Below are 27,202 nucleotides of genomic sequence, written 5' to 3' on the forward strand. Positions count from 1 at the left end.
GTAGAAAGAATGGATTAGGGTGGGGGAAGAGAGCGAGTGAGAAAGGGCAAAAAGAAGAATGTTGCCCAAAATAAGGGAAGTCCTCCAGCGTTCACTCCAACATGAACAGTGCCATTCTTCTCAGGTCTTGCTTGACCCTTTCATGAAGAAAGATACATTGTAGCATCATAAAAATCTATGTTTCATTTTGGTTAACTTCTCTAGAGAGACCTCAGACCATGGCCAGGGTGCATGAGACAGGCGCTGGTGCACACTAGCACCAATTAAAGAGCCATGGTTGGGTTCATGCCATCGAGGCAAAGTCGGAACAGGGCGCCCATTAAAGATTCCTGGGTCCAATGAGAGAGGCTTTCGGTTGGACCCAACACCATGAGATCTGTGCTGGGTCCTGCCTGGAAGACGTTTAAGGTACTGATGATGTCGAATGTAAATTTGGGAGGCCGTGCTTAAGTAGAGACTGGCCAGACCCAAAAGGAGGATCTGGATCACCTGGTGAGACAGCAAGCACCAAGAAAGATTTTTCCCTAAATTTCACAAAATAAAGTCTCACCAGGTTGAAGGAAAGCCACCAAGATTTTATTTCATTCCTCTGTCAGACAAGCCGACATGTCTGCTGGGTCGGTAAATACAGGATATATAAGTTTCCATTCAATTTTCCCGTGCCAACCCCCAGCCGGCTGCGTTGTGATTGGTTGTGATGTCAGCAAGCCAGGAGAAGATCCAATCAGGGTGCTGGCTCTGCTTTAGCCGCTCAGCCAATGAGGTGGGAGGGAGGTAGACAACAGGGAAACAATGAAGAAATGTCTAGGTGACCGGATTACAAATGACCAGTGTTCGCCAAGCAACCAAGTGATAGCTTTAGGCTCTCAAGCCTGGTCAGGCTTATTGTCCTGATCTTTGAATTAACATCTTTGTCTAGCCCCAAAAGGCCAGGTCCTTTGTTTTACTGTTCTGCAATATTGATTTCATTTATGAAGTTGAGATTGGTTTCAGAGATCAGGATGTGGCGCAACAGGGAGTCAGTGACTAATCCTCGGTTCCTTGCAGAGGGGGAGATATCCTTTGTGTTGGGTAATCCAGTATGTCCATAGACTCCCTTATTCTGGATGGCCTGGCTATCAGCCCTCCGAGGTCCTGAAAAAAAGAGCCATTTACTTATTACGACATTTATATGCCGCCCTTCTCACCCCGAAGGGGACTCAGAGCGGCTTACAAGTAAAAAGTAAATACAATACATTATTATTATCATAGCCCAATATTAATATTATATATTACATTGTACTATAACATTATACTGTAATATTATTAGTAATATTACATTTAATATAAAATATATAATTGTAATATCATTTTATTATTAGTAGTAGTTATATATTGTATTACATAGTAACATTATCAATATTATATGTATATACAATATATTATACTATACTATATTATATTATAAGCACAGTGCAGGAGACAAGTGGATGGATGGATGGATGGATGGATAGATAGATAGATAGATAGATAGATAGATAGATAGATAGATAGATAGATAGTAGGCCTGGGTAACAACGGAAAAATTTGTTTCTAAAATCGATTTGTATTTGGGGTTTTTTTTTGTTTCGATATTTAAAATAATTACAAATTTTTCCTTTTAAAAAGTTCGATATTTACGAAATTTCGTAAATGGTAAAAATTAACGAATCGATTTCCGAAACAATAACGAATCGATTCGTTAATGGCGGACGCGAACGCGAAATACGCTAAAAAACCTCCAAAACCTTCTGAAGCTTCCCTCTCCCTCTGTTGTTGACTGTTGGTGTGATATTATAATTTCTTTTCACTAATTAAACCATAAAACTGGCCCAGACATGCGGAAATAATAACGAAACAACCTCAAAACAATAACGAAACGAATACAATATCGAAATACGAAGCATTTACAAAACGTTTTTGAAAATTCGTTTTTTTTAATAATTGCTCCAGAATGGTTCGTTATCGTTTTGTAATTGAAAAAATTAACGAATTATTAACGAATTACGAATTAACGAAACGAAACCGCCCAGCCCTAATAGATAGATAGGGGGGTGGGGGAGAGACAGAGAGCCAGGGCATTTCCACATTTCCAGAACTGGTTCCCCCACCCATGCATTTCCTCTGCCTGTATCCCTCTGTTTCTGTGCGCACCTTTTTCCATGTGTATGAACATATGCATAGCATCCCATGCACGTGAGCAGAGGCCCATCTGTCCTAAGTGAAAGAGCCTTGGGGGGCTGGGGGCCCCCTGGATGGCCTTGCCATGTCCAGATAGCAGGGTCATCCCTCCCCGGACCTTGGCAAGGGAGCAATCAGGCTTTGTTTGCAACCCTTAGATAACGCCTTAGGAATCAATGCAAAAGAGAACACAGGCCAAAGAAGAACTGGGTGACCTAATGATTAACACAGTTTTTCCAGGTAACTCCAAAGGCCAGGTTTTGCAGATTTTGAATTGCAAGCAGCACAGCACACCGTCCCCTTCTTCCTTGGGCCTGGGGACTGTCTGACTGCTCTCTTCAGGTTTCAGGATGGAGCCCTTGGGGACTTCGACGGTTCTGCTGGTCATCTGCCTCTCCTGCCTTCTCCTTTCTGCCATCTGGAAGAGTCAGGCCAACAAGAGGGGGAAAATGCCCCCTGGCCCAACTCCATTGCCCCTCATTGGGAATGCTCTGCAGCTCAAGACCAACCACTTGGACCTGACTCTTTGCAAGGCAAGTGCAAGGTCCCCTCATGACCTTCTGGCAAGGAAACTAGTCCAATGTGGGTGAGGCAAAACTACGATGAGGTGGATCTGGAATTGGTTAAATGGACAAACCCAGAGGGTGATTCTCCCCAAGGCTTCCTCCATCCTGGAAAGAAGTGACGAGCGGAGTGCCATCCGCAGGGTTCCCTCCTGGGCCCGGTCCTGATCAGGATCTCCATTCATGACTTAGATGAAGGGTTAGAAGGCACCAAATTGGGAGGGAGAGCCAAGACTCCAGAGGACAGGAGTAGGATTCAAAACGATCTTGACAGATTAGAGAGATGAAGGGCCAAAACTAACAAAATGAGTTCAACAGGGACAAATGCAAGAGATTGTCGAAGGCTTTCATGGCTGGAATCACTAGGTTCTTGTGGGTTTTTTCGGGCTATATGGCCATGTTCTAGAGGAACTTTCTCCTGACGTTTCGCCTGCATCTATGGCAAGCATCCTCAGAGGTAGTGAGGTCTGTTGGAATTAGGAAAATGGGTTTATATATCTGTGGAATGACTGGGGTGGGGCAAAGAGCTCTTGTATGCTGGAGCTAGGTCTGAATGTTTTAAATGACCACCTTCATTAGCATTGAAAGGCTTGGCTGAGCCTGGGGGAATCTTTTATTGAGAGGTGTTAAGATGTTTCCTCTCTGCTGTTTTGCTGTTGTAATGTTAGAGTTTTTTAATACTGGTAGCCAGATTTTGTTCATTTTCATGGTCTCCTCCTTTCTATTGAAATTGTCCACATGCTTCTTGTGGACTTCAATGGCTTCTCTATGTAGCCTGACATGGTGGTTGTTGGTGTGGTCCAGCATTTCTGTGTTCTCCAATACTATGCTGTGTCCAGGTTGGTTCCTCAGGTGCTCTGCTATGGCTGACTTCTCTGGTTGAAGGAGTCTGCAGTGCCTTTCATGTTCCTTGATTCGTGTCTGGGCAATGCTGCTGCTGCGTTGGGTGGTCCCTCTGGAGACTTCTTGTCCCCATCTGCATGGTACACGGTAGACTCCTGCAGAGGTGAGAGGATCCCTCTTGTCCTTTGCTGAACGGAGCATTTGTTGGATTATCTTGGTGGGTCTGGAGATCGTTTGTATGTTGTGTTTCCTCATCTGCTTCCCTCTGCAGTCGATGGTTCCCTTGATGTCTGGCAGGAACACTTTCCCTCTGGGTGGATCTTGGTCTTGACCCTCGTGGCTTGTTCTTGGTTGTCTTGCAGCTCTTCTGATGTCTGAGGTGGAGTCTCCATTGGCCTGGAGAGCCCAGTTGAGGGGGTTCAGTCCATCTTGGAGGAGGTGGGCTTCCCAGATTCCTTTTGCACTGTCTGCCAAGGCTTTAATGGTGCTTCTTTTTTGACTTGGGTGATGGTTGGAGTTTTTATGTAGGTATCTATCTGTGTGTGTGGGTTTTCTGTAGAGAGTGTGACCCAATTGTTGATCTGGTTTGCGGATGACTAGGACATCTAGAAAAGGCAGTCTTACTTCATTTTCTTTTTCCATTGTGAATTGGATTTTTGGGTGGATGCTGTTCAGATGGTCCAGGAACCTGTTGAGTTCTTCTTCTCCATGGCTCCAAATGGTAAAGGTATCATCCACATATCTGAACCTTATAGTGGTTCAGATATGTGGATGACACCTTTACTCCAACAGACCTCACTACCTCTGAGGATGCTTGCCATAGATGCAGGTGAAACGTCAGAAGAAAATGCCTCTAGAACATGGCTATATAGCTAAAAAAACCCACAAGAACCTAAATGCAAGAGACTCCACTTTGGCAGGAAAAATGAAATGCAAAGAGACAGAATGGTGGACGATGATGCCTGGCTCGAGAGCAGGACTTAGAATCATAGAATCCTAGAATCAAAGAGTTGGAAGAGACCTCATGGGCCATCCAGTCCACCCCCATTCTGCCAAGAAGCAGGAATATTGCATTCAAATCACCCCTGACAGATGGCCATCCAGCCTCTGCTTAAAAGCTTCCAAAGAAGGAGCCTCCACCACACTCCGGGGCAGAGAGTTCCACTGCTCTCACAGTCAGGAAGTTCTTCCTAATGTGGACAGGAAGGTGAACATGAGCCAGGAATGTGATGTGGCTGCAAAAAAAGCCAATGGGATTTTGGCCTGCATCAATAGGAGCATAGTGTCTTGGTCCAGGGAAGTCATGCTCCCCATGCTCTATTCCGCCTTGGTTAGACCACTTTACCTGGAATATTGTGTCCAATTCTGGGCACCACAATTAATAATAATAATAACACTTTGTTTGTACCCCGCTACCATCTCCCCAAGGGACTCGGTGTGGCTTACATGAGGCCGAGCCCAAATACAACAATGCAGACAATAAACAACAATACAAGCAATTAAAAATAAAGACATAGACAATAAAAATATACAGAATTATCAATAAGACAACACACAATTAAAACAGTGGGAAGGCCAAATGTACAGTTAAAATTGGAAATAATGTTGGGACATAGACGAAAAGGTGATACCAACAATTCAAGGTGTTGGTATTGGCCTATAAAGCCCTAAACGGTTCCGGCCCAAGATACCTATCCGACCGCATCTCGGCCTATGAACCCACCCGGACTTTGAGATCTTCCGGGGAGGCCCTGCTCTCGATCCCGCCAGCCTCTCAAGCACGGTTGGCGGGGACGAGAGATAGGGCCTTCTCGGTGGTGGCTCCTCGGCTGTGGAAGGCCCTTCCTGTAGACGTTAGGCTGGCACCATCTCTCATGACATTCCGTAGAAAGTTGAAGACCTGGATGTTTGTGCAGGCGTTTGAGTAAATCAGTGCAATTTGGTAATTTGGAACATAGGAACGGAACAATGGATGACGATTTTGGATCACGCTTGGATGATGAGGCGATCGGGGGTGGGATTTGTGATAATTGTGTACTGATGATTGTTTATTAGCTATTAATGGAAATGTGTAATTTAACTGTCATTGTATATTAATTATTGCTGTTTTTATTGTCTTTGCTGTTTGGAAACCGCTGTGAGTCACCCTCGGGCTTGAGATACAGCGGTATACAAGAATAGTAAATAAATAAATAAATAATACTGGTGTTTGTGGAAGGGCATACGAGCAGACCTAAAGAAATGTAAAGTGCTTTAGAGGGACAAAGTCTTATGGGATCATTGTTCCGGGAAGGCACACTGGAACAGCCACGTCTTCAAGCTCCTCCTGAAGACTGCCAAAGTTGGGGCCTGTCTGACGTCTTTAGGGAGTGTGTTCCAGAGTCGAGGGGCCACCACCGAAAAGGCCCTCTCGCTCATCCCCACCAATCGCACCTGCGATGCTGGTGGGATCGAGAGCAGGGCCTCTCTGGATGATCGAAGGGATCGTGTGGGTTCATATATGGAGATGCGGTCACGCAGGTAGGCGGGTCTCAAGCCATTCAGGGCTTTGTAGGTAAGAGATATTGACAAGCTGGAATGTGTCCAGAGGAGGGTGACTAAAATTATCAAGGGTCTGGAGAACAAGCCCTTTGAGGTGTGCCTTAAAGAGCTGGGCATGCTTATCCTGAAGAAAAGACTTAGAAGAGACCTGATAGCCATTAGGGCTGGGCAATTCGTTTCGTTAATTCGTAATTCGTTAAAAAATTCGTTAATTTTTGAATTACAAAACGATTACAAAACTTATTTTTAAACCTGGAAGTGTTTTTAAATATCGAAACGGCAGGCGCCAAAAACTTTGTATTTCCGTCCATTTCGGAAATACGTAAGATGGCCGCCTGGCGATGCTTGCTGGGAGCTCTCCTCTCTCTCCTCTCTTAGCCAGTCAGAGGCAGAGCCTGAAAGAGGAGGAGGAGGAGGAGGAGGAGGAGAGGGCGAGCGGCGAGCGAGAGGGCGAGCGGCGAGCGAGAGGGCGAGCAGCGAGCGAGAGGGCGAGCAGCGAGCGAGAGGGCGAGTGAGAGGGCGAGCAAGAGGGCGAGCGGCGAGCGAGAGGGCGAGTGAGAGGGCGAGCAAGAGGGCGAGCGGCGAGCGAGAGGGTGAGCGAGAGGGTGAGCGGCGAGCGAGAGGGCGAGCGGCGAGCGAGGCGGAGAGCGGTGAGCGAGAGGGCGAGCGGCGAGCGAGAGGGCCCGCCAGAGTGAGTGCCTGCCTTCCCTCCTTAATAATAATTTCTCCTCCCTATTCTACTAAATTAATAATTAAATTAAAAATATTTAAAAAATATTGAAAAAAAAGGGCGCCATCTTTACAAAATGTTTTGTAAATATTTACGAAATTTCGTAAATACCGAACTTTTTTAAGGGAAAATTTTGTAATTATTTTAAATATAGAAACAAAAGAACACCCCAATTACAAATCGATTTTAGAAACAAATTTTTGCGTTGTTACCCAGGCCTAATAGCCATGTATAAATATGTGAGAGGAACTCATAGTGAGGAGGAAGCAAGCTTCCTTTCTGCTTCCCTGGAGACTAGGACGCAATGGAGCAATGGCTTCAAACTACAAGAGAGGAGGTTCCATCTGAACATGAGGAAGAACTTCCTGACTGCGAGAGCCGATCAGCAGTGGAACTCTCTGCCCCGGAGGGAGTGTGGTGGAGGCTCCTTCTTTGGAAGCTTTTAAGCAGAGGCTGGATGGCCATCTGTCAGGGGTGATCTGAATGCAATATTCCTGCTTCTTGGCAGAATGGGGTTGGACTGGATGATGGCCCAGTAGGTCTCTTCCCAGTCTATGGATTCTATGATTCTATCTCCTCAACAGAAATTTATGAGAGGCAAGGTGGCTTGGATTGTATCTGGGGGTGGGCTGGATGGCCCTTGGGGTCTCTCCCGACTCCCTGATTCTATTACGTGCCTTTTTTGCTTTATCTCTTTCTTTACAGCTCAGGAAGAGCTACGGCCCCATCTTCACCCTGTATTTTGGAGTGAAGCCCGTTGTGGTGCTCCATGGCTACGAGGCGGTGAAGGAAGCCCTGATCGACCGGGCTGATGAGTTTGCAGCCCGAGGGAGAATACCACCGATGGATAAATACTTTCAGGGCAAAGGTATTTTGCAGTGTTTGCTGCTTTGCTTGAGGGGCCGGGTAGAGGCCAGGAGGTGTTGCCATGTTTCCATTCTGTATGAACCAAAGTGACCAAACTCACCTGTGGCAAAGGGGGCACGGGCACCATTTAATTGGCACTTTATGGGTGTCAATTACTGTTTACATTACACTGTTTACAGTACACTTGCAGAATGGTTTTATATGTATTTTAATTTATACGTATTTTAACTCATTGTATTATGTATGTTGTTTTAAAATATTACTTATTGTCCTGCATTGAATTTTTGTTGTTAGCCATTCTGAGTCCCTCCACGGAGGTAGAGAAGAACGGGATACAAAAGTTATATATATATATGTGTGTGTGGTGTGTGTGTGTGTGTGTGTGTGTGTGTATAGGCTTGGTTGATCAAGAAAAAAAATAGTTCTAAACCCGTTTCGTATATAGGGGGCACCCGCGTTTCTAATCTGAAAGGATTTCCGAAATTTCCGAATTAAAAATTTCGAAATTTCCAAAATTTCGTAAATATCCGAATCGCTTCGTTAATTGCGGACGCGATTGCGTAATATGCGAAAAACCTGCAAACGGGACAGGGGAAACTTCTGGAGCTTCCCTCTCCCTTTGTTGTTGACTGTTGGTGATAAAACTAACAACAACTAACCAAAATCAAATTAAAATAAATTTAGTGTGAAATTAAAATACATTAAATAAATAAATAAATAAAAATTAATAAAAAATAATTAATTTATAAAATAAAATAAAATAAAATAAATACATTAAATAAATAAATAAATAAATAAAAATAATTAATTTATAAAATAAAATACATAAATAAAAATCAATAAAAATCACACTTACAAATAATTAAATTATCACCTCCTTGTTTTTCCTTTTTCTACTGACATAAGAAAAGAAGCTCCTTTTATTGTTTTTAATGTCCCTGGCAAGCCTGAGCTCGTTTTGTGCTTTAGCCTTGCGGACCTTTTCCCTACAGGTGTTGGCTATTTGTTTGAATTCTTCTTTGGTGATTTCTCCCTTTTTCTACTTCTTGTGCGTGTCTCTTTTGTGTCTTAGCACAGTTAGAAGTTCTTTGGACATCCACCACACTCTGAGGCAGAACAGGTCTTCACACAGTCAGGAAGTTCTTCCTAATTTTCAGGTGGAATCTTCGTCCCTATCCTTTGAACCCATTGCTCCATTGAGTCCTAGTCTCCAGGTCAGAAGATACTTTTTTCTTGCTAATATGTGTATGTTAAATGTTCTTCTGTTCTTCTCTTCCCTTTGCAGGGATCATATTCAACAATGGGGAAGGATGGAAGCAGCTCCGGCGCTTTGCCCTGACCACCCTCCGCAACTTTGGGATGGGGAAGAAGAGCATTGAGGAGAGGATCCAAGAAGAAGCCCAGTATCTCCTGGAGCAGTTCCGGGGCACAAAAGGTGGGGAGCTTGGGTCAACCACCACCATTTTGTTGTAGCACCAACCACTTATGTTCTTGTGTTGCACCAAAGACAGAGAGTCTTGAAACTCAGACACTTGCTTACATCTTAGTCTTGGGACGATTTGGACAGTTTGTGAGCAACAGGATCTTATCCAGTTCCTAGAACTTCTCACCAAGACCTTGATCTATTACAGGGGAAAGGCCAAGCCAGTAAAGGGGAAGTCCATCTTGTGGGCCAGATGTAATGCAGGCCTGATCTATGGCATGATGTTCTCTGAGAGTTCTAGGTCATTTGTGTCAAGGACCCCTCTCTTAGAATTGGAGGCATCTAGCCACGTCTGGCATTCCTACACCAAACCCAGAAGAGAAGGGGTTTCCATTTCTAGAGACTGAGTCTGGTCTAGTAGTTTGAACATTGGACTGACTCTACAGACAAGATTTGAATCCCTTCCTCCAAGCAACCTGCTCACACCACTCACAGTGAAGAAGGTGGGAGGTGGGTCAGTCTTGTTCTGTTATGCTTCCCTTGGTTCTTTCCCAAGAAGACCTTCAGAGGTTGATCATCTCCTGTTCCTACTTGCATAGAGGGGAGTCTAATTTATCCCAAGGGAGCTCTTATCTCTCCTCAACTATAGTCTTGGGACAGGGATAGTCAGGGTCTTTTTCACTGAGGAAGATGCTGGAACCACCAACAGAAGGGTTGGGGTGCCTTCATTTGCTGCAGACAACCTGCTCACCAAGAGGGATTGGCCACCAAGGCAGCTAATCTTCTACTAACACAGTGTAATGCCTTTGATATGAGACTAGGTATTATTTAACATCTACATGAAGCTGCTGGGGGAGATCATCCAGAGTTTCGGAGTAAGGTGTTATCTGTACGCAGATGATGTCCAAATCATAGAATCATAGAATCATAGAATCATAGAATCAAAGAGTTGGAAGAGGCCTCATGGGCCATCAAGTCCAACCCCCTGCAAAGAAGCAGGAATGTTGCATTCAAATCACCCCTGACAGATGGCCATCCAGCCTCTGTTTAAAAGCTTCCAAAGAAGGAGCCTCCACCACACTCCGGGGCAGAGAGTTCCACTGCTGAACGGCTCTCACAGTCAGAATGTAGGCTCGCCCCACCTCTCAAACAAAGCAACACTCTCAAGCAGCTAATTTTAAACCCTTAAACTCTAACAAACTTAAACTCTAACAAAGCAACACTCAAAGCAACTGATTTTAAACACTTACTCAGATTTCTAGTGCCCTTTAAGACAAGGCTTATCCTGAAGCAGAAGGGAACAAGATGGCTTCTTGCTTCCCCAACCTCTGTGGGAGCACCTGTCCCTCCTTCCCACCTGTTACTAAGGAGCTGTTCAGACCTTGAACCGATGTTTGGTCGCTGTGTCAGACTGGATGAGGGCTAACAAATTGAAATTGAATCCAAACAAGACAGAGGTCCTCCTGGTCGGTTGAAAGGCTGAACAGGGCATAGGTTACAGCCTGTGTTGGATGGGGTGACACTCCCCCTGAAGACGCAGGTTCGCAGCTTGGGTGTGATCCTGGACACATCGTTGAGCCTGGAACTCCAGGTCTTGGCTGTGGCCAGAGGAGCTTTTGCACAACTAAGACTTGTGTGCCAGTTGTGCCCGTACCTTGGGAAGTCTGTTCTGGCCACGGTGGTCCACACTCTGGTTACATCCCAAATAGATTACTGCAACTCACTCTACGTGGGGCTGCCTTTGAAGACAGTTCGGAAACTTCAGCTAGTTCCACGGGAGGCAGCCAGATTACTAACCGGGGTGGCATACAGGGAGCACCCCCCCCCCCCCATTATGCCAGCTCTACTGGCTGCCGGTCCATCTCTGAGCCCAATTCATAGTGCTGGTTTTGACCTATAAAACTCTATAAGGTTCTGGCCCAGCTTACTTGCCTGAACGCATCCACCCCTACCTTGTAATTTAAGATCATCTAGGGAGGCCCTACTCTCACTCCCGTCAACAGCACAAATGCGCCTGGCGGGGACAAGAGACAGGGCCTTCTTGGCGGTGGCCCCCCAACTATAGAACACGCTCCCAAATGAGGTAAAATCTGCTCCCTCTCTCCTGCCTTTTAGAAAAAATTTAAAATCATGGTTCTGGGACCAGGCCTTCAGAAAGTAGATGTCTGGATGGCCATCTGTCAGGGGTGATTTGAATGCAATATTCCTGCTTCTTGGCAGAATGGGGTTGGACTGGATGGCCCATGAGGTCTCTTCCAACTCTAGGATTCTAGGATTCTATGATTCTGTCAGCAGAGTCATAATATCAAATAAAAAAATAACAATACTTCAGCAGAAGCTTGCTTTATTATAGCTTCATAGTGGAAACTCAGAAATCAGACATCAGACCCTAAACAAAAACCTCCAACCAAATCCAAGACCAAGACCAAGACCCAAAACCTGCAGGCAGATGCAACACATTATAACAACAGCAATGAGATCCACCTGCACCCAATTGACCAAACCCAAACCACAAGCATTTCAGCAATTAAAGGCACAAACTCACTTACACAAATATAACCAAATACATACAATGAACAATATAATTTTGCACATTTTTTACAATACTTCTAACACTCCTCCACAAAATTATATTAGTTCATATTTATACATTCATAAATTCAATTTTTCGCAAAACTGGTTATGTTTTTCACAAGTAAGAGGTTTCGTCAAAATATCTGCAACATTTTCAACTGAAGGAACATAATTGAGAACAATTCTTTTGTCCTTAACAAATTGTTGCACATTTGAATATCTAACATTAATGTATCTAGACTTCGTTTTCATATTTTGATTTTTACCCAAAGCGATGCAGGTTTGAGAATCAACATAAACTTGTATTGGCAATTCTAAATCAATGTTCAGACTTTTAATCAAAGATTCTAGCCATTCTGCTGATGTCAAAGCATCAGACAACGCTGAGAATTCAGCTTCTCCAGTACTTAATGCCACAATGTTCTGTTTTCTGCTCTTCCAGCACACTGGTGTATTTGCATATTTTATTACAAATCCAGTAACAGATTTATTTTCCTTTAGATTTGCGAAAGAACTATCGCAATGTATTTCTAAAGATTTTTTGTCATCTGGACAAATTCTGAAAACTTTTTCAGCAGTTTGTTTTAAATATCTCAGAACTCTTTTTACTCCAGCCCAGTCTGTATGTGAGGGATTTTGAATCCTTTGACTTAGGATACCAACAGAAAAAGAAATGTCAGGTCTTGTGTTGTTTGCAATGTACAATAAAGAGCCAATAACTGAACGATAAATGAAATTGTTATCAAACACTTCTCCATCTACATGTTGTAAAAACTGAAGAGCCATGGGTGTATTAACAGTGTTTGCATTTTCCATTCTGGTTCTTCTCAAAAGATCATAAATCTTGTCAGTTTGGTTTAATTCAAAACCACTTTCATTTCTGGCAATATTTATGCCAAGATATCTATTAACATCTCCAAGATTTTTGATTTTCAATACTTTGCTCAAATTCTGAAATACTTCCTGGATTTTTTCCTCAGATCCAATACATAACACATCATCCACATAAATTACAATAAACATTTGTGTGTCTCCACTTCCTTTTGAGTACAAACAAGGATCAAAACTATTGGCAACAAAATTCAACTTTGTCAACACTTTGTCTAAATGTAGGTTCCAATTACGTGCACTTTGTTTAAGACCATAAAGACTTTTCTTAAGAAGATAAGTCCCTTCAGGAAGGTCAGATTCAAAACCTGGGATAGCAGATATATAAACTTTCTCCTCCAAGTCTGCATGAAGATACGCAGTATTCACATCAAAATGTTTGACTTTTAAATTCCTATTACTGGCAATTGCAAGGGTTATTTTTAGTGCTTCCCCAGACACTGTGGGGCTAAATATCTCATTATAATTTTCTCCATATATCTGTTCAAAACCTCTAGCAACTAACCTGGCTTTGTACAAAAAACCACCATCCTTTGTTTGTTTACGTTTATAAACCCAACGACAACTTAGAACCTTTACATTGTCAACTGTTTTAGACTTCTCCATGACTTGCAAATCTTTCAAAGAATCAAATTCACTTTGCATTGCTTTTAACCAAAGATTTCTCTCAGTCTCATCTCTTTTCAACATCTCTTTATAACTTTGAGGTTCGGACCAGTCATGTTCTTGTATTTTCACAACTTCACAATGGTATCTCTTTGGAGGAATACCCTTAGTTGTCCTAGAACTGCGTCTAGGAATGGTCCTAGTACTATCTCCTCCATCAGTCTCATCAGTTTCTGAATTACTAGAGCTAGTACTTTCTGAACTAGAAGATTCAGCTTCAGCTTTTCTCTTCTGAGGTTCTGTCCTTTTAATTACAGGACTACTGCCTTGTAACTGACTAGAAACAGATTCTTGCTTCACTTGCACTTGTGTTCCAAACTGTGTATCTTGAGATGTGCTTGGTTGTATATTTTGCTGTGCAGTCTGTTGTGAAACTGATTGCACTTGTGTAGCAGGTCGCTGTGAAACTTGCTGTGTAGTTGGCTGTGTGGTTAGTGGTGTGTGCATTTGAGTAGTATTGAAAGGCAGAAAACACTTCCTTATTTGAATGAATCCTTTCCCAACCACTGTGTTGTTGGAACTTCACATTTTTAGAAACTAACACCCTTTTATTACCACACCAAAATCTCCAACCTTTTGACTCAGAAGCAGGGCCTAGATATTTCAATTTCTTCCAAATAGAATCCTTTTTATGTCTTTGTTGAGAAGGAATTAAGACATATGAGTCACTTCCAAAAACTCTGATTGAACTCAAATCAGGAGTTTTTCCAAAAAACAACACATAAGGAATACTATTGACACTTTTGCAAAAAGAACGATTGAGCACAAAGGTGGCGTTTGCCACGGCTTCAGCCCACAATCCATCAGATAAACTAGCATCTCTTAACATTTTTCTAGCCACAACCTTTACAACACCTATCCACCTTTCTGCAACCCCATTTTCACTGGGTGAGTAAGGATTTGTTAACCTGTGAACTATGCCAAACTTTTCAAGCAAATTTTGCATTTGTTTGGACATAAACTCAGCACCACGATCACTCTGAAAAGCTTGTACTGGGTACTCAGGAAACTGTGTTTGCATTAGCTTCAGCCAAGCAGAAATTTTTTGAAAAACTTCACCTTTAGTTCTTAGAAAGAAGGTGAACTTCAACCGTGAAAAATCATCTACCAAAATCAAAAAATATTTTGACCCACCTACAGAAGTAGGATGAGGACCAGATACATCAATATGGACAAGCTCTAAGATCCTTTTTGAAACTCTAGCACTGTATTTTGCTATAGGAGCTTTCTTAAGATTTTCTGCTGCACAAATTTCACAATCTAGAAAATTCTTACATCCTTGAATAGGAATCTCACACAACTCAGCTGTCTGTCTTAGATACTGCCATGACAAATGACCCATTTTCCTGTGAAATTCATGAATACATTTGTCGTGTAATGGCCTGGGATTATCAGGTATCTGCTTAATGCAAGCAGACACATTTGTAGCAGACTTTAAAACAAAAAATCCCTTTTCTTGTCTCAGTTGCACTTCATTACCTTGAAGATCAATTAGCATAGACTTTTCTTTCTTTAAAGACACCTCAAAACCTTCATCCAAAAGTTTGTTGACACTGAGAATATTATACATAATTTCTGGTACATAGTACACATTCTCAAGAGTACATTTCAGACTGTCAATATAAAGATCACCACAAGAAAATACTTTAACTTTTCTATCATCTGCCAAAGAAATAAAGTTTATATCAGAGTCTCTCACATTTGTCAACAGTTCTATAGTTTTTACCAAATGCTGAGAACAGCCTGAGTCAATAATGAAAGAGTTCATTGTATCCTTCTTAGAGGTCACCAGGAAAGCATGCTGTAAGTCCTTTGAAGAACTAGGTCTCTCCACTTGCTTGTTTCTCCATTGTCCTGGATTCTGTTTGCAATTCTTAGCATAATGCCCTTTCTTTTTACATTTAAAGCACACAATTTGTGACTTTGGCTTAGCAACACAAGCAGTGTCATTAGAAGCAGTCCCAGAACTTGAACTCTTCTGCATAGGAGCAAAACTTCTCAATTTGCGTTGAGCTTCAAATTCCATAATTTTCCCCGAAATAAAAGGTATCGTGAGATCCCTGTCTGGAATTCCATGAAGAGAGTCCATAAACGCATAAAAAGGGCGAGATAGAGATCCCATCAAGATTAACGCTTGTTGCTCAGGGGGAAAAATAATGTCTCTTGCTCTCAATTCCGAAAAAAGAGCCACAACTTTTGTAACATGAGTTTGAACTGGAGTGCCCTCCTCATGTTTGAGGTTAAACAGCTGTCGCATAAGAATTATCTTTGAACCACTTGATTGTCTTTGAAACATATCTTTAAACAGATTCCACGCAGTTTGTGCATGAGGAATATTATGAAGGTGAACCAACAAAGAATCTGACACAGACAACTGAAGAAGCGCCAAAGCTCTTTCATCTTTTTGTTGATCCGCAGGAGTTAGTTGAGCTGGCAAATTCTCAATTATGTCCCATAAATTCTGGGAAACAAGATAAGCTTTAAATCTGATGCTCCAACTGAGCCAGTTACTATCAGATAGTTTATCAAAAGGGAGTGAACCAACTTGAAGAGGCGGCAAAGCCATTTTGGTATTTCACTTTAAAGTCCCAAAGTTCCAGAAACAAAATACTTACTGCACCAAAAAAGAAAGGACCCCCAGTATACCCGGGTTTCAGCCCAGCCAATTTATATTCACTTCTTCAAGTAAAATTGGCTTCTAGCAGTCCAATATCTTTCAAAACTTTGCAGTAATCCTCTGGAATTCAAACACAGGGTCTGACTCACAAACTGTTTGCTTCTTCTTTTGGCTTCAGAAACATTTGCTGAAAAAACCTTTTGTGCAAGGCAAGACAGGAAAACAACATAGTTGGCCCTTGCTGCTCAGGCACGTAGAAGGCAAATTCTCCAACATAGCAAGCCATAAATCTTCTTGATTTCTCTGAAGGCAAATCTTCCAAGGTTTAGTGTTCAGCAGCAAGCTATCACTTTAAACCTCGCTGCTCACCAAAGCAGCCAGGAGCAGAAGACCCAAAAATGCCTTCAAAAAACTTCTTAATGTTCCACCACATATCACCTCAGACACATGGATTATGCAGCGTTCTGGGCCCATAACCTGTCAGCAGAGTCATAATATCAAATAAAAAAATAACAATACTTCAGCAGAAGCTTGCTTTATTATAGCTTCATAGTGGAAACTCAGAAATCAGACATCAGACCCTAAACAAAAACCTCCAACCAAATCCAAGACCAAGACCAAGACCCAAAACCTGCAGGCAGATGCAACACATTATAACAACAGCAATGAGATCCACCTGCACCCAATTGACCAAACCCAAACCACAAGCATTTCAGCAATTAAAGGCACAAACTCACTTACACAAATATAACCAAATACATACAATGAACAATATAGTTTTGCACATTTTTTACAATACTTCTAACAGATTCAATGATTCTATGTATGTAGCACTTTAGAGGGACATTGGTTGGAACAGCGATTCGACTGACAAAACTGTTTTATTGTTTTAATGCTTGTTGATGTATTGTTTTAATGATGATTTACGTTTAATTGTAATTGTTTGTATTGGCATCGTATCGGTGGCCAACGTAAGGCATTGAATTTTGCCATTATTCATGTGTAAATTAGGGCTGGGCGATTTCGTTCGTTAATTTCGTAATTCGTTATTAATTCGTTATTTTTTTATAACGAAGCGATATTGAACCATTCAGGAGCAACTAAAAAACAAAACGAATTTTTTCAATTCGTTTCGTAATTGTTTCGTAATTGTTTCGAAATTAATTCGTAATTGATTCGAAATAGTTTCGTTATTATTTCCGCATGTCTAGTGCAAGTTTTAGGGTTGCTGTTTGTTTTCTCAGTGAAAAAATAATAATTATCATACCAATAGTCAACAACAGAGGGAGAGGGAAGCTTCCTGACCCATTTGGAGGTTTTTTTAGCGTATTGCACGATCGCGCCCGCCATTAACGAATTGATTCGTAATTGTTTCGAAATCGATTCGTAATTGATTCGTAATTTACGAAATTTCGTAAAAAACGAAAAAAAATTTAGGAAAATTTTGGAATTCATTTAAAAATTGAAATGCAAAAACCCCCGAATCGAGTTTAGAAACAAATTTTTCCGTGGTTGCCCAGCCCTAGTGTAAACCACTTTGAGTCCCCCCAGGGGTGAGAAAGGTGGTATATACATACCGTAAATAAATAAATACGTGAGGCCTGAGAGTGCAGCCAGGCCATGCTCAGAGCACCAAGCCTTGTTGCCTCTTGTCCTTCCAGAGCAGCCCTTCGACCCCACTTTCCTGCTCAACTGCGCTACTTCCAACATCATCTGCTCCGTTGTCTTTGGAAAGCACTACGACTATGATGACAAGCAGTTTCTCTCCATCATGGCCTTAATGCATGAAAACTTTGAGATCCTCAACTCCCCTTGGGGACAGGTAGGTCCTTTGCCTTCTGGTTGCAAATACATCCCTGTGCTGTGCAGAAATTAGCTTTTTATGGTATCTCCAGGTGTACATCTCCACTGAAGACCTGGACTACATGCATATGAGTAATTGGGTTTGTATTGGTTTTATTGGTTTTATTGTTGTAATGCAGGAACTGTTCATAGAATCATAGAATCATAGAATCAAAGAGTTGGAAGAGACCTCCTGGGCCATCATCCAGTCCAACCCCATTCTGCCAAGAAGCAGGAATACTGCATTCAAATCACCCCTGACAGATGGCCATCCAGCCTCTGCTTAAAAGCTTCCAAAGAAGGAGCCTCCACCACACTCCCTCCGGGGCAGAGAGTTCCACTGCTGAACGGCTCTCACAGTCAGGAAGTTCTTCCTCATGTTCAGATGGAATCTCCTCTCTTGTAGTTTGAAGCCTTTGCTCCATTGCGTCCTAGTCTCCAGGGAAGCAGAAAGGAAGCTTGCTCCCTCCTCCTCCTCCCTGTGGCTTCCTCTCACATATTTATACATGGCTATCATGTCTCCTCTCAGCCTTCTCTTCTTCAGGCTAAACATGCCCAGCTCCTTAAGCCGCTCTTCATAGGGCTTGTTCTCCAGACCTTTTATCATTTTAGTCGCTCTCCTCTGGACACATTCCAGCTTGTCAATCTCTCTCTTGAATTGTGGTGCCCAGAACTGGACACAATATTCCAGATGTGGTCTAACCAAAGCAGAATAGAGGAGTAGCATTACTTCCCTAGATCTAGACACTGTTGCTTGATTGTTAATTGCTGCTATTTGTTTACTACTGTTATGTGATGCTGGCATCGAATTGTGCCTTTGTAAGTCGCCCTGAGTCCCCTTCGGGGTGAGAAGGGCGGGGTAGAAGTAACCGAAATAAATAAATAAAATGCCTAGTATCCATCTCACAGCTCTTAGAATCATAGAATGAGAGAGTTGGAAGAGATCTCATGGGCCAGCCAATCCAACTCCCTGGGTTGTTAATTATGTATTCACAGATTGGGATACTATGTGCTCAATAAAATGCTTTTTTGAATCTCTACTGAAGAATTGAAGCAGTATGACACCACTTTAATTGCCCTGGCCCAGTGCTATGCAATCCTAGGAGGTGTCATTTGGTGAGGCAGAGAAGGCCAAACTAGAACTCCCAGGATCCCATAGCATTGAGCCATGGTGGTGCCAAGCTGCATTCATCCTGCAGTGGAGATGCACCCTAGGGCTTTGTCTCCACCCTTCTGGTTCTCATGCCCTAGACCTATAGAAGGACACCTGGTTGTCCTTGGGGGGTGAAGTCAATGTCCATCTCAACCCCTTCCTTCTGCCTTCCCTCCAGCTGGCCGTCCTTTTCCCTTCCTTCATGGACCTCATCCCTGGGCCTCATCAAAGAGTGTGGAAAAACTTTGGCAAAGGCAGAGCATTTGTCATGGAGGAAGTGGAAGCCCACAGGGAGACCCTGGACCCCGCCTCCCCTCGGGACTTCATTGACTGCTTCTATATCAAAATGGACCAGGTAAGACTTAGACCACCTCATGGACCCTTCAAGGCAGGAGGACTCTGGGTTGCCCAGGAGGATGGTCTCCATCTAATTGAACCCTCAAGGCCCGCAAGTCAAATCTAGTCCTCCGTGTCCTATTATGTGGCCCTTCTCCAGGTGAGGGATTCTGACTTCTGTGTTCCTCATCATTAGGCATCATGACAAGAGCAGGATGGGAGTTAGGATGCAGGAACGTCTGGAAGGTTGCATTGGCTCTATTTGGTCAGGAGAGTGGCAGTTACATTTAGATGCAAGGCTTGTGGATATATGACATGACCTCAAAATGTCCTCCTTTACCCTTTCCCCAACCTCAGAGCCACAAGTGCTGTTGGGTTGCCATGCCCATTATCCCCAGTCCAGTTGGTGGATCAAGAAAAGGAATGGGAGTTTTTGTTCAACAACATCTGGATACCCAAACTGAGTAAAAACTAAAGAGCACCAGACACTTTGTAGAAACAATATAGTTGGGCACGGATTCTTTATCCATGGATTCAAAGGTCCTTCAAGGGCAACCATAAGGCAGATGTGGCCTTCTATGAACATGGGTCTGACCCTCTTGGTCTAGAAAGCATCCCCTTGCTCCCCTGCCATCTTGCGCTGTCTCCTCCAGAAGTTTTTGTGCCAAACTCTTTAATTAAAGTTTGGTTTAATTGCCAACATTCTTCTTCAGCAATTTGGGATGTTATTGCATGAGGATTGTAAGACACATTGGAGGCTCCCTGGATGATGATGATGATGATGATGATGATGATAGAATCATAGAATCAAAGAGTTGGAAGAGACCTCCTGGGCCATCATCCAGTCCAACCCCATTCTGCCAAGAAGCAGGAATATTGCATTCAAATCACCCCTGACAGATGGCCATCCAGCCCTGTTTAAAAGCTTCCAAAGAAGGAGCCTCCACCACAATCTGAGGCAGAGAGTTCCACTGCTTAACGGCTCTCACTGTCAGGAAGTTCTTCCTCATCTCCAGATGGAATCTCCTCTCTTGTAGTTTGAAGCCATTGTTCCATTGTGTCCTAGTCTCCAAGGAAGCAGAAAACAAGCTTGCTCCCCCCTCCTCCCTGTGGCTTCCTCTCACATATTTATACATGGCTATCATATCTCCTCTCAGCCTTCTCTTCTTCAGGCTAAACATGCCCAGCTCCTTAAGCCGCTCCTCATAGGGCTTGTTCTCCAGACCTTTGATCATTTTAGTCGCCCTCCTCTGGACACATTCCAGCTTGTCAATCTCTCTCTTGAATTGTGGTGCCCAGAATTGGACACAATATTCCAGATGTGGTCTAACCAAAGCGGAATAGAGCATGGGGAGCATGACTTCCTTAGATCTAGACACTATGCTCCTCTTGATGCAGGCCACAATCCCATTGGCTTTTTTTTGCCGCCACATCACATTCCTGGCTCATGTTTAACTTGTTGTCCATGAGGACTCCAAGATCTTTTTCACACGTCCTGCTCTCGAGCCAGGCATTGTCCCCCATTCTGTATATTTGAAATGAAATGGAGATATTTGTAAGGGAGTGCTTGTAGGGATAGTACTTCAGTGCTTTGGAAATCCAGAGGTATGGAGATGTGCAGTTCTAAACCTCCAAACCCTTGGAGTTCCAAATTTTTTACAGAAAAACAAACAAACAAGGGAGGCATGTTTGAAAATAGGAAATAAACCGATCAAGAAGCAAAATGTCTCTGAAGCTGCAGAGACCTAAGTAAACACACGTTCAACTTTCTCAAAGCATGTTCAATAAGGCCTGGTGGGACTCAAGTAAGATGGCTTTGCCATGGTTTTAGGAGCCTACAACCAGGGAAAACGTTCTTGGGGTCCACATTGTCTTCCTTAAAAGCCTCCCACCTTTCTTCCTCCAATTCTGCAACAATTTGGGGATGCAACATCCTTGAGAGACATTTCTTATCTAGCTTTATTTCTGGCCTTTGTTGCATTTTACTGTTATTGCACATGGTTTAATGAAGCTCCATGGATTCCATGGCTTCTGATTCATATTTCTCCAGGAAAAGGACAACGAGGCTTCCGAGTTCACGATTGAGAATTTGCTAATGTCTGCCATTAACTTGTTTGGAGCAGGGACTGAAACGACCAGCACCACCCTCAGATACGGGCTCCTCATCCTCCAGAAGTACCCAGAGATAGAAGGTAAAGGTCCTACAGGATTCCTGTGGTATTTTGCGCATGTTGGTTTCCTGATATTGAATCTCATCCTTCTCCTGGCAGAAAAAGTGCAAGAGGAGATTGACCGGGTGGTTAGCCGCTCGCGAGCTCCTTGCATGGCTGACCGCGGACAGATGCCCTACACGGACGCGGTCATCCATGAGATCCAGAGGTTCATCTCTCTCATTCCGTTGAGTCTTCCCCATTCAGTGAACAAAGACACACTGTTCAGAGGATACACCATCCCCAAGGTAAGCCTCCTTTCTCTACCCCCAGGACCATGCAGTCCAACCCCCTTCAACAGGAAAACCCAACCGAAACCCACACGGCCTTCAGAAGGATTCATCCTTCCTTATCTTTGGCCACCCTTCTCTAGACACCTTCCAGTTTGCCTGTCTCCTTCTTGAACTGATTTTCCCAGAAGAGGATGATTCCAGGTGAGGTCTAGATCAGTGGTTCTCAACCTGTGGGTCCCCAGGTGTTTTGGCCTACAACTCCCAGAAATCCCAGTCAGTTTACCAGCTGTTAGGATTTCTGGGAGTTGAAGGCAAAAACATCTGGGGACCCCAGGTTGAGAACCACTGGTCTAGATACTAGATTCCTCTTGATGCAGTCTGGAATTACATTGGCTTTTTAGGAGCTGCATCACTCTGTTGATTCCTGTCCAGCTGCTTGACCTAGTAGCTCCTAGGTCTCTTTCACTCATAGTGCTGTCAAGCCAGGAGTCCTTGGGTGCACATTTCATTTTTTTCTTTTTTGAAGGGACCCACAAACCTCACCCTGCTGACTGAATCACCCATGGTGGTGGGATGTGTAGGGTTCCTCAATGCCCTTGTGCCCTGAGTAGGGTCCATCATTGCCCAGTGGTTCTCAACCTGTGGGTCCCCAGATGTTTTGGCCTTCAACTCCCAGACAGCTGGTAAACCGGCTGGAATTTTTAGCAGCTGCATCACACTGTTGATTCCTGGCTTGGTTTAGTAGCTCCGAGGTCTCTTTCACCCATAGTGCTGTCAAGCCAGGAGTCCCTAGGTGTGCATTTCATTTTTTTGCACTTTGGGAGGGACCCACAAACCTCAACCCCCCCCCCCCCCCATTGAATCACCCATGGTGGTGGGATGTGTAGGGTTCCTCAATGCCCTTGTGCCATGAGCAGGGTCCTTAATGGCCTTGTATAGGGGATAGATTTAAAGCAGTGGTTCTCAACCTGTGGGTCCCCAGATATTTTGACCTTCAACTCCCAGAAACCCTAAGAGCTGGTAAACTGGCTGGAATTTCTGGGAGTTGTAGGCCAAAACACCTGAGGACACACAGGTTGAGAACACCTGATTTAAAGGATTGTGAGGAGTTTGCTCAGAGTAAAGTTGTTGCACTCCAGGTCAGGAAGAAGCCCTCTGACTTTAAAACATACCACACGAAGTATGAAGAAACAAATCTTCTTTTATTGAAGCTTAGTAAATAGCCAGAAGAAATAAATGCTTGTAAGAAAATAAGAAGGTTTCAAAAGGTACTAAGTCCATAAAAGGAAGTTGCACAAAGCAATGTCCTCACAAGAAACAAAATCAACCCAAGACAGCATTAATCCAGACAGGAATCAACAGGATGCAAAGACAATCCAAAAGGCTAAAAAGCTCCACAGGAACAAGACCCCTTGAACAGGATTTCCATGGCACATGAACTTGGTTTCCAAATGATGCCTGATCTAACAGGTTTCTCCTTGAGGCAAACCTTATATCCCAAAACTCAGAAATTGATTTCACTTTCCCCACATTTACCCCTTATCAGACGCAGCCTTTCAGAGCAACGTAAACACTGAGTTTGCTATCAATCCTGGCTAATCTCCATCCGCCTATTCTTCAGCTCCCTATCTGGCTGCTCATTAAAATTCCCAGGTGTCAGATGGTTTTCCAAACCCAAATCTTGAGAGCTCACAGAGAGAGGGAGTGAACCTTCATTGCGAGGCCCAGCAGGGATATTCTCATGAGAAACTCCCTTTTGCACTGGGGCCTCTCTGTCATTGTCTGCCTGAAGATCATTCACCAAACCATCTCCATCTTGTACCTCAGCTTTGGCACCATCATTTTCCTCATCATTTTCCACATCAGGATCCTGAAACACAAACACAGGCTGATTCTCAACAAAAGTCTTTGATGCTGAACCAATCATCTCCCTGGATCCTTTATTCTCTGCAGGGCACCACGGTGTTTCCTCTTTTGACTTCAGTGCTGCATGATGACAAGGAGTTTCCCAACCCCACAAAGTTTGACCCACACCATTTCCTGAACAAGGACGGGACCTTCAGGAAGAGCGCCTACTTCATGCCCTTTTCTGCAGGTAAAGATGGCACTGCAAGTCTCAGATAAGTTTTTGAGGTATCTATTTGGGTAAGGTCAGGCAATGCCATCTCCATCTAAGCTAAAGCTAAAGACCTTGTAAAATGCCAACTGCCAGGATTCCATTGCACTGAGCACTTCTATTTACTCAGCAGAGGGATGGCACAAAAATACCTAGTATTGCCTGTTTGCAGTTGTTTTATTAAAAGTAGGAAAATCTGGAGAGAGGTATAATAGAAAGGACGAAAAGGTGGTACCTTTGGCAACCTCTCAGTGGTATGGTACCAAAATACCCATGTATAAATATGTGAAAGGATGCCATAAGGAGGAGGGAGCAGGCTTGTTTTCAGCTGCCCTGGATGCTAGGACTGAATAGAGACATGGGTCCAAATGACAGAGAAGGAGATTCCACCTGAATATTATTTGGGAGGACTTCCTGACTGTAAGGAGAGCTGTTCAACAGTGGAACTCTCTGCCTTGGAGTCTGGTGGAAGCTCCTTCCTTGGAGGATTTCAAACAGAGGATGGATGACCATCTGTTGGGAGTGCTTTGATTGTGCTTTTTCTGCAAAGCAGGGGGTTGGACTGGATGGCCTATGTAGTCTCTTCCAACTCTCTATGAAATGTGTTGGAATCTCCTTCTCGAGAGGTTTTTAAGCAAAGGCTGGATGGCCATTAGAGTTGTGCATTTTGGATGGCCATTGGAGTTTTTCATTTTTCTCATTAGTCCTCGTAAGTCGTATCAGATTTTCTCATTAGTCCTCGTAAGTCGTACTTACGAGGCAACATCCGACACGTGAGAGTGGCCTGTGCCAAACTTAAGAATCAAAACTTACCCAATACTTTTTTGTTTGCATTTTGTAAACCTTCAAAAGACAGTTTCATTTTCCATTCAAAGAAGCAAAGCAAAGCCAAAAAGGCTGCCTTTCCTTTTTAAATTAATGGCCTCTTGTCATGAGAAGAGGGAAGCAGCAGGGAGAAAGCAGAGTTTGCTGGGAAAGAAAGCACAAAAATCTGGGAAATGTAGTTTGAGAAGGTGAGGAGCCCTATGGCAGAGAATGCAAAAGGTCCTGCCCTGAACTACATTTCCCAGATGCCAGCCAGAGTGCCAATAAATTGTTGAATCAGCAAATGATAATAATAATAATAACACTTTATTTGTACCCCACTACCATCTCCCCATTGGAGGGAAGGAGACTAGAGACAAAGTTGAAGTCCTTTGGCCACATCATGAGGAGACAGGAAAGTCTAGAGAAGACAATGATGCTGGGGAAAGGGGAAGGCAAAAGGAAGAGGGGCCGACTGAGGGCAAGATGGATGGATGGCATCCTTGAAGTGACTGGACTGACCTTGAAGGAGACCCTGGGGGTGGTGACGGCCGACAGGGAGCTCTGGCGTGGGCTGGTCCATGAGGTCACAAAGAGTCGGAGACGACTGAACGAATGAACAACAACAACACCATCTCCCCAAGGGACTCGGTGCGGCTTACATGAGGCCGAGCCCAAATACAACAATACAAGCAATAATAACAACAATACAAGCTATTAAAAACATAGACAATAAAATACACAACATTATCAATAAAACAACACATAATTAAAAACAGTGGGAAGAGGAGGACTTGCTGATACTTCTGGTAGATAATAATGATAATAATAATGATAATGATAATAATAATAATAATAATAATAATAATAATAATAATAATGAGATACCTGTTGAAGTTTTTTAAAAAAATATTGTTTTCGAAAACTTTGAAAATTCCCTAAAAAATTGTGGATGAGTGAAACGTTCTGAAACTCGATGAGCTAACAGTAGTAAATGTAGTCTACCATTGTAGCAAGCTGTACCCCAATACTGTACAAATGAGGGAGAAAGAAGCCCCGAAGTTCCCTCACTTGTGCAATTACTATAACGAAAAACAAATGCAATTATACTTTAGAAACACTTTATAAAGAAGACACTATCACCCCCAATTTTGTTATGACTTTTGAAACATTTTTTGTATCAATCGCACATGCCTAATGGCCATCTGTTGGAATGCTTTTATTGCATTTTCCCGCATGGTAGAAGAGGGTTGGACTGGATAGCCCTTGGGACCTTTTCCAACCCTAGGATTCTATGATTCTAGGACACAACTTCCTGTAGGAGCTCAGCCGACTGGGGTTGTTGCCGTGCCTCAAGACGAAGATTATGGTTATGTTCAATTTCCCTCAGAGATCTCCATGTTGGATTTCAATGTAGATTCTCAGGGGATTGTGAGTGAAGAAGAGGGCACGGAAGAAACTGCAGAGAAAAGGGAGTTGGAAGATTCTGCGATTGTTAGTTCTCAAGATCGAATGGTTTCCAGACAGTCTGATGGGAACCAGCTTGGGTTGCTAGATAAGGACAGTGAAAGGAATGTGTTAACGAGCAACCGGGAGGAATCAACCTTTGATAGAAGGGGTCAAATCTGTCAAGATCGCCACTTGCAAGGGGGAATCAGAAGGTCTGTCAGGATAAGGGAAAAGAGGAATTTGAAGGAGAGTTCTCAAGGGAATTGGAATGCATTCCGTGTAGGTCTTTTGAATAAATATAGGGATTTCACAGCATTGCCTTCAGTGAGCGCAACGTCGGTTACCGATCAAGTCTTGTATGTATGTCATGTCAAGATTCATGGAACTTTCTGCTCAAGACTCATGTTCAAGTTGCTGTGGGTGAATGTTTTCCTGTGGAATTCTTCTGTGGATTCTGGATCTGTGCAACCTTGTTTCCTGGCTTTCAAGAGACTCTGGACATTTTTCTCTGTGGGATTGAAGGACTATGCATTTGTGGATTTTGTTGTGGAATTAAGTATTAACTCTGTTCTTTTTGATGGATTATATTTGCTTACCTGCTGGGTTGGATTGTTTTTAGATTTTCTCACATAATCTTTTACTTGTCTTTTTCACCTTTTTCGATACTGCTTGCATTTATCCAATAAGCTGTTTATTTGCTAAAGAACTTTGGAGTGTTTGTGGGCTCAAAGGTGTGCTTCCAGCCTTGGTGTGTGACACTTCCTTTCTCTTTTCTATTCATCCCTTCCCTTTTGGTCCTCCTTGCAGGGAAGCGGATATGCGCAGGAGAAGGCCTGGCCCGCATGGAGCTCTTCTTGTTCTTGACCTCCATCCTCCAGAGCTTCAAGCTGAAGCCCCTCATTGACCCCCAGGACATCGACCTCAAGCCCCACCTGAGCAGCATTGGCAATGTCCCCCAGCACTATCGGCTCTGTGTCGTGCCCCGGTGAAGGGGTCGCACCAGGTCTCCATTCACGGGTGGAGAGGGCCAGAAGAACCAGCTTCTGCTTCTAAGAGATGTGACCATTCAGCGTTGGGAGCAAAGGAGCCTCAACACTTGTTGAGCAATGAAGGACATCTCTTGCTTCCCTCTGTGTTCTCTACATCCA

The 27,202-nt window shown here is 43.4% G+C and overlaps 1 protein-coding gene across 1 annotated transcript; it reads left to right on the plus strand.

The window, feature by feature from the left end:
- The first annotated feature begins 2,524 nt into the window (after positions 1-2,524).
- On the plus strand, positions 2,525-27,109 carry LOC132781729 (cytochrome P450 2C19-like). The gene is made up of 9 exons (XM_067463168.1): positions 2,525-2,732; positions 7,582-7,744; positions 9,029-9,178; positions 17,573-17,733; positions 19,085-19,261; positions 21,293-21,434; positions 21,513-21,700; positions 23,639-23,780; positions 26,862-27,109. The coding sequence occupies exons 1-9, from the start codon at positions 2,550-2,552 to the stop codon at positions 27,041-27,043; spliced, it is 1,488 nt and encodes a 495-aa protein (XP_067319269.1). The 5' UTR covers positions 2,525-2,549; the 3' UTR covers positions 27,044-27,109.
- The last annotated feature ends 93 nt before the right edge of the window (positions 27,110-27,202 follow it).

Source organism: Anolis sagrei, chromosome 1 (assembly GCF_037176765.1).
Source record: "Anolis sagrei isolate rAnoSag1 chromosome 1, rAnoSag1.mat, whole genome shotgun sequence".
Classification (NCBI taxonomy): Eukaryota; Metazoa; Chordata; class Lepidosauria; order Squamata; family Dactyloidae; genus Anolis; species Anolis sagrei.

What these genes read in the sequence shown, in the direction of transcription:
- LOC132781729 (XM_067463168.1), top strand. Translation starts at nt 2,550, where the DNA reads ATGGAGCCCTTGGGGACTTCGACGGTTCTGCTGGTCATCTGCCTCTCC. An exon ending in TAAATACTTTCAGGGCAAAG is followed by an intron (nt 7,745 to 9,028) that starts GTATTTTGCAGT and finishes TTCCCTTTGCAG; the next exon opens with GGATCATATTCAACAATGGG. An exon ending in GAAGTACCCAGAGATAGAAG is followed by an intron (nt 21,435 to 21,512) that starts GTAAAGGTCCTA and finishes TTCTCCTGGCAG; the next exon opens with AAAAAGTGCAAGAGGAGATT.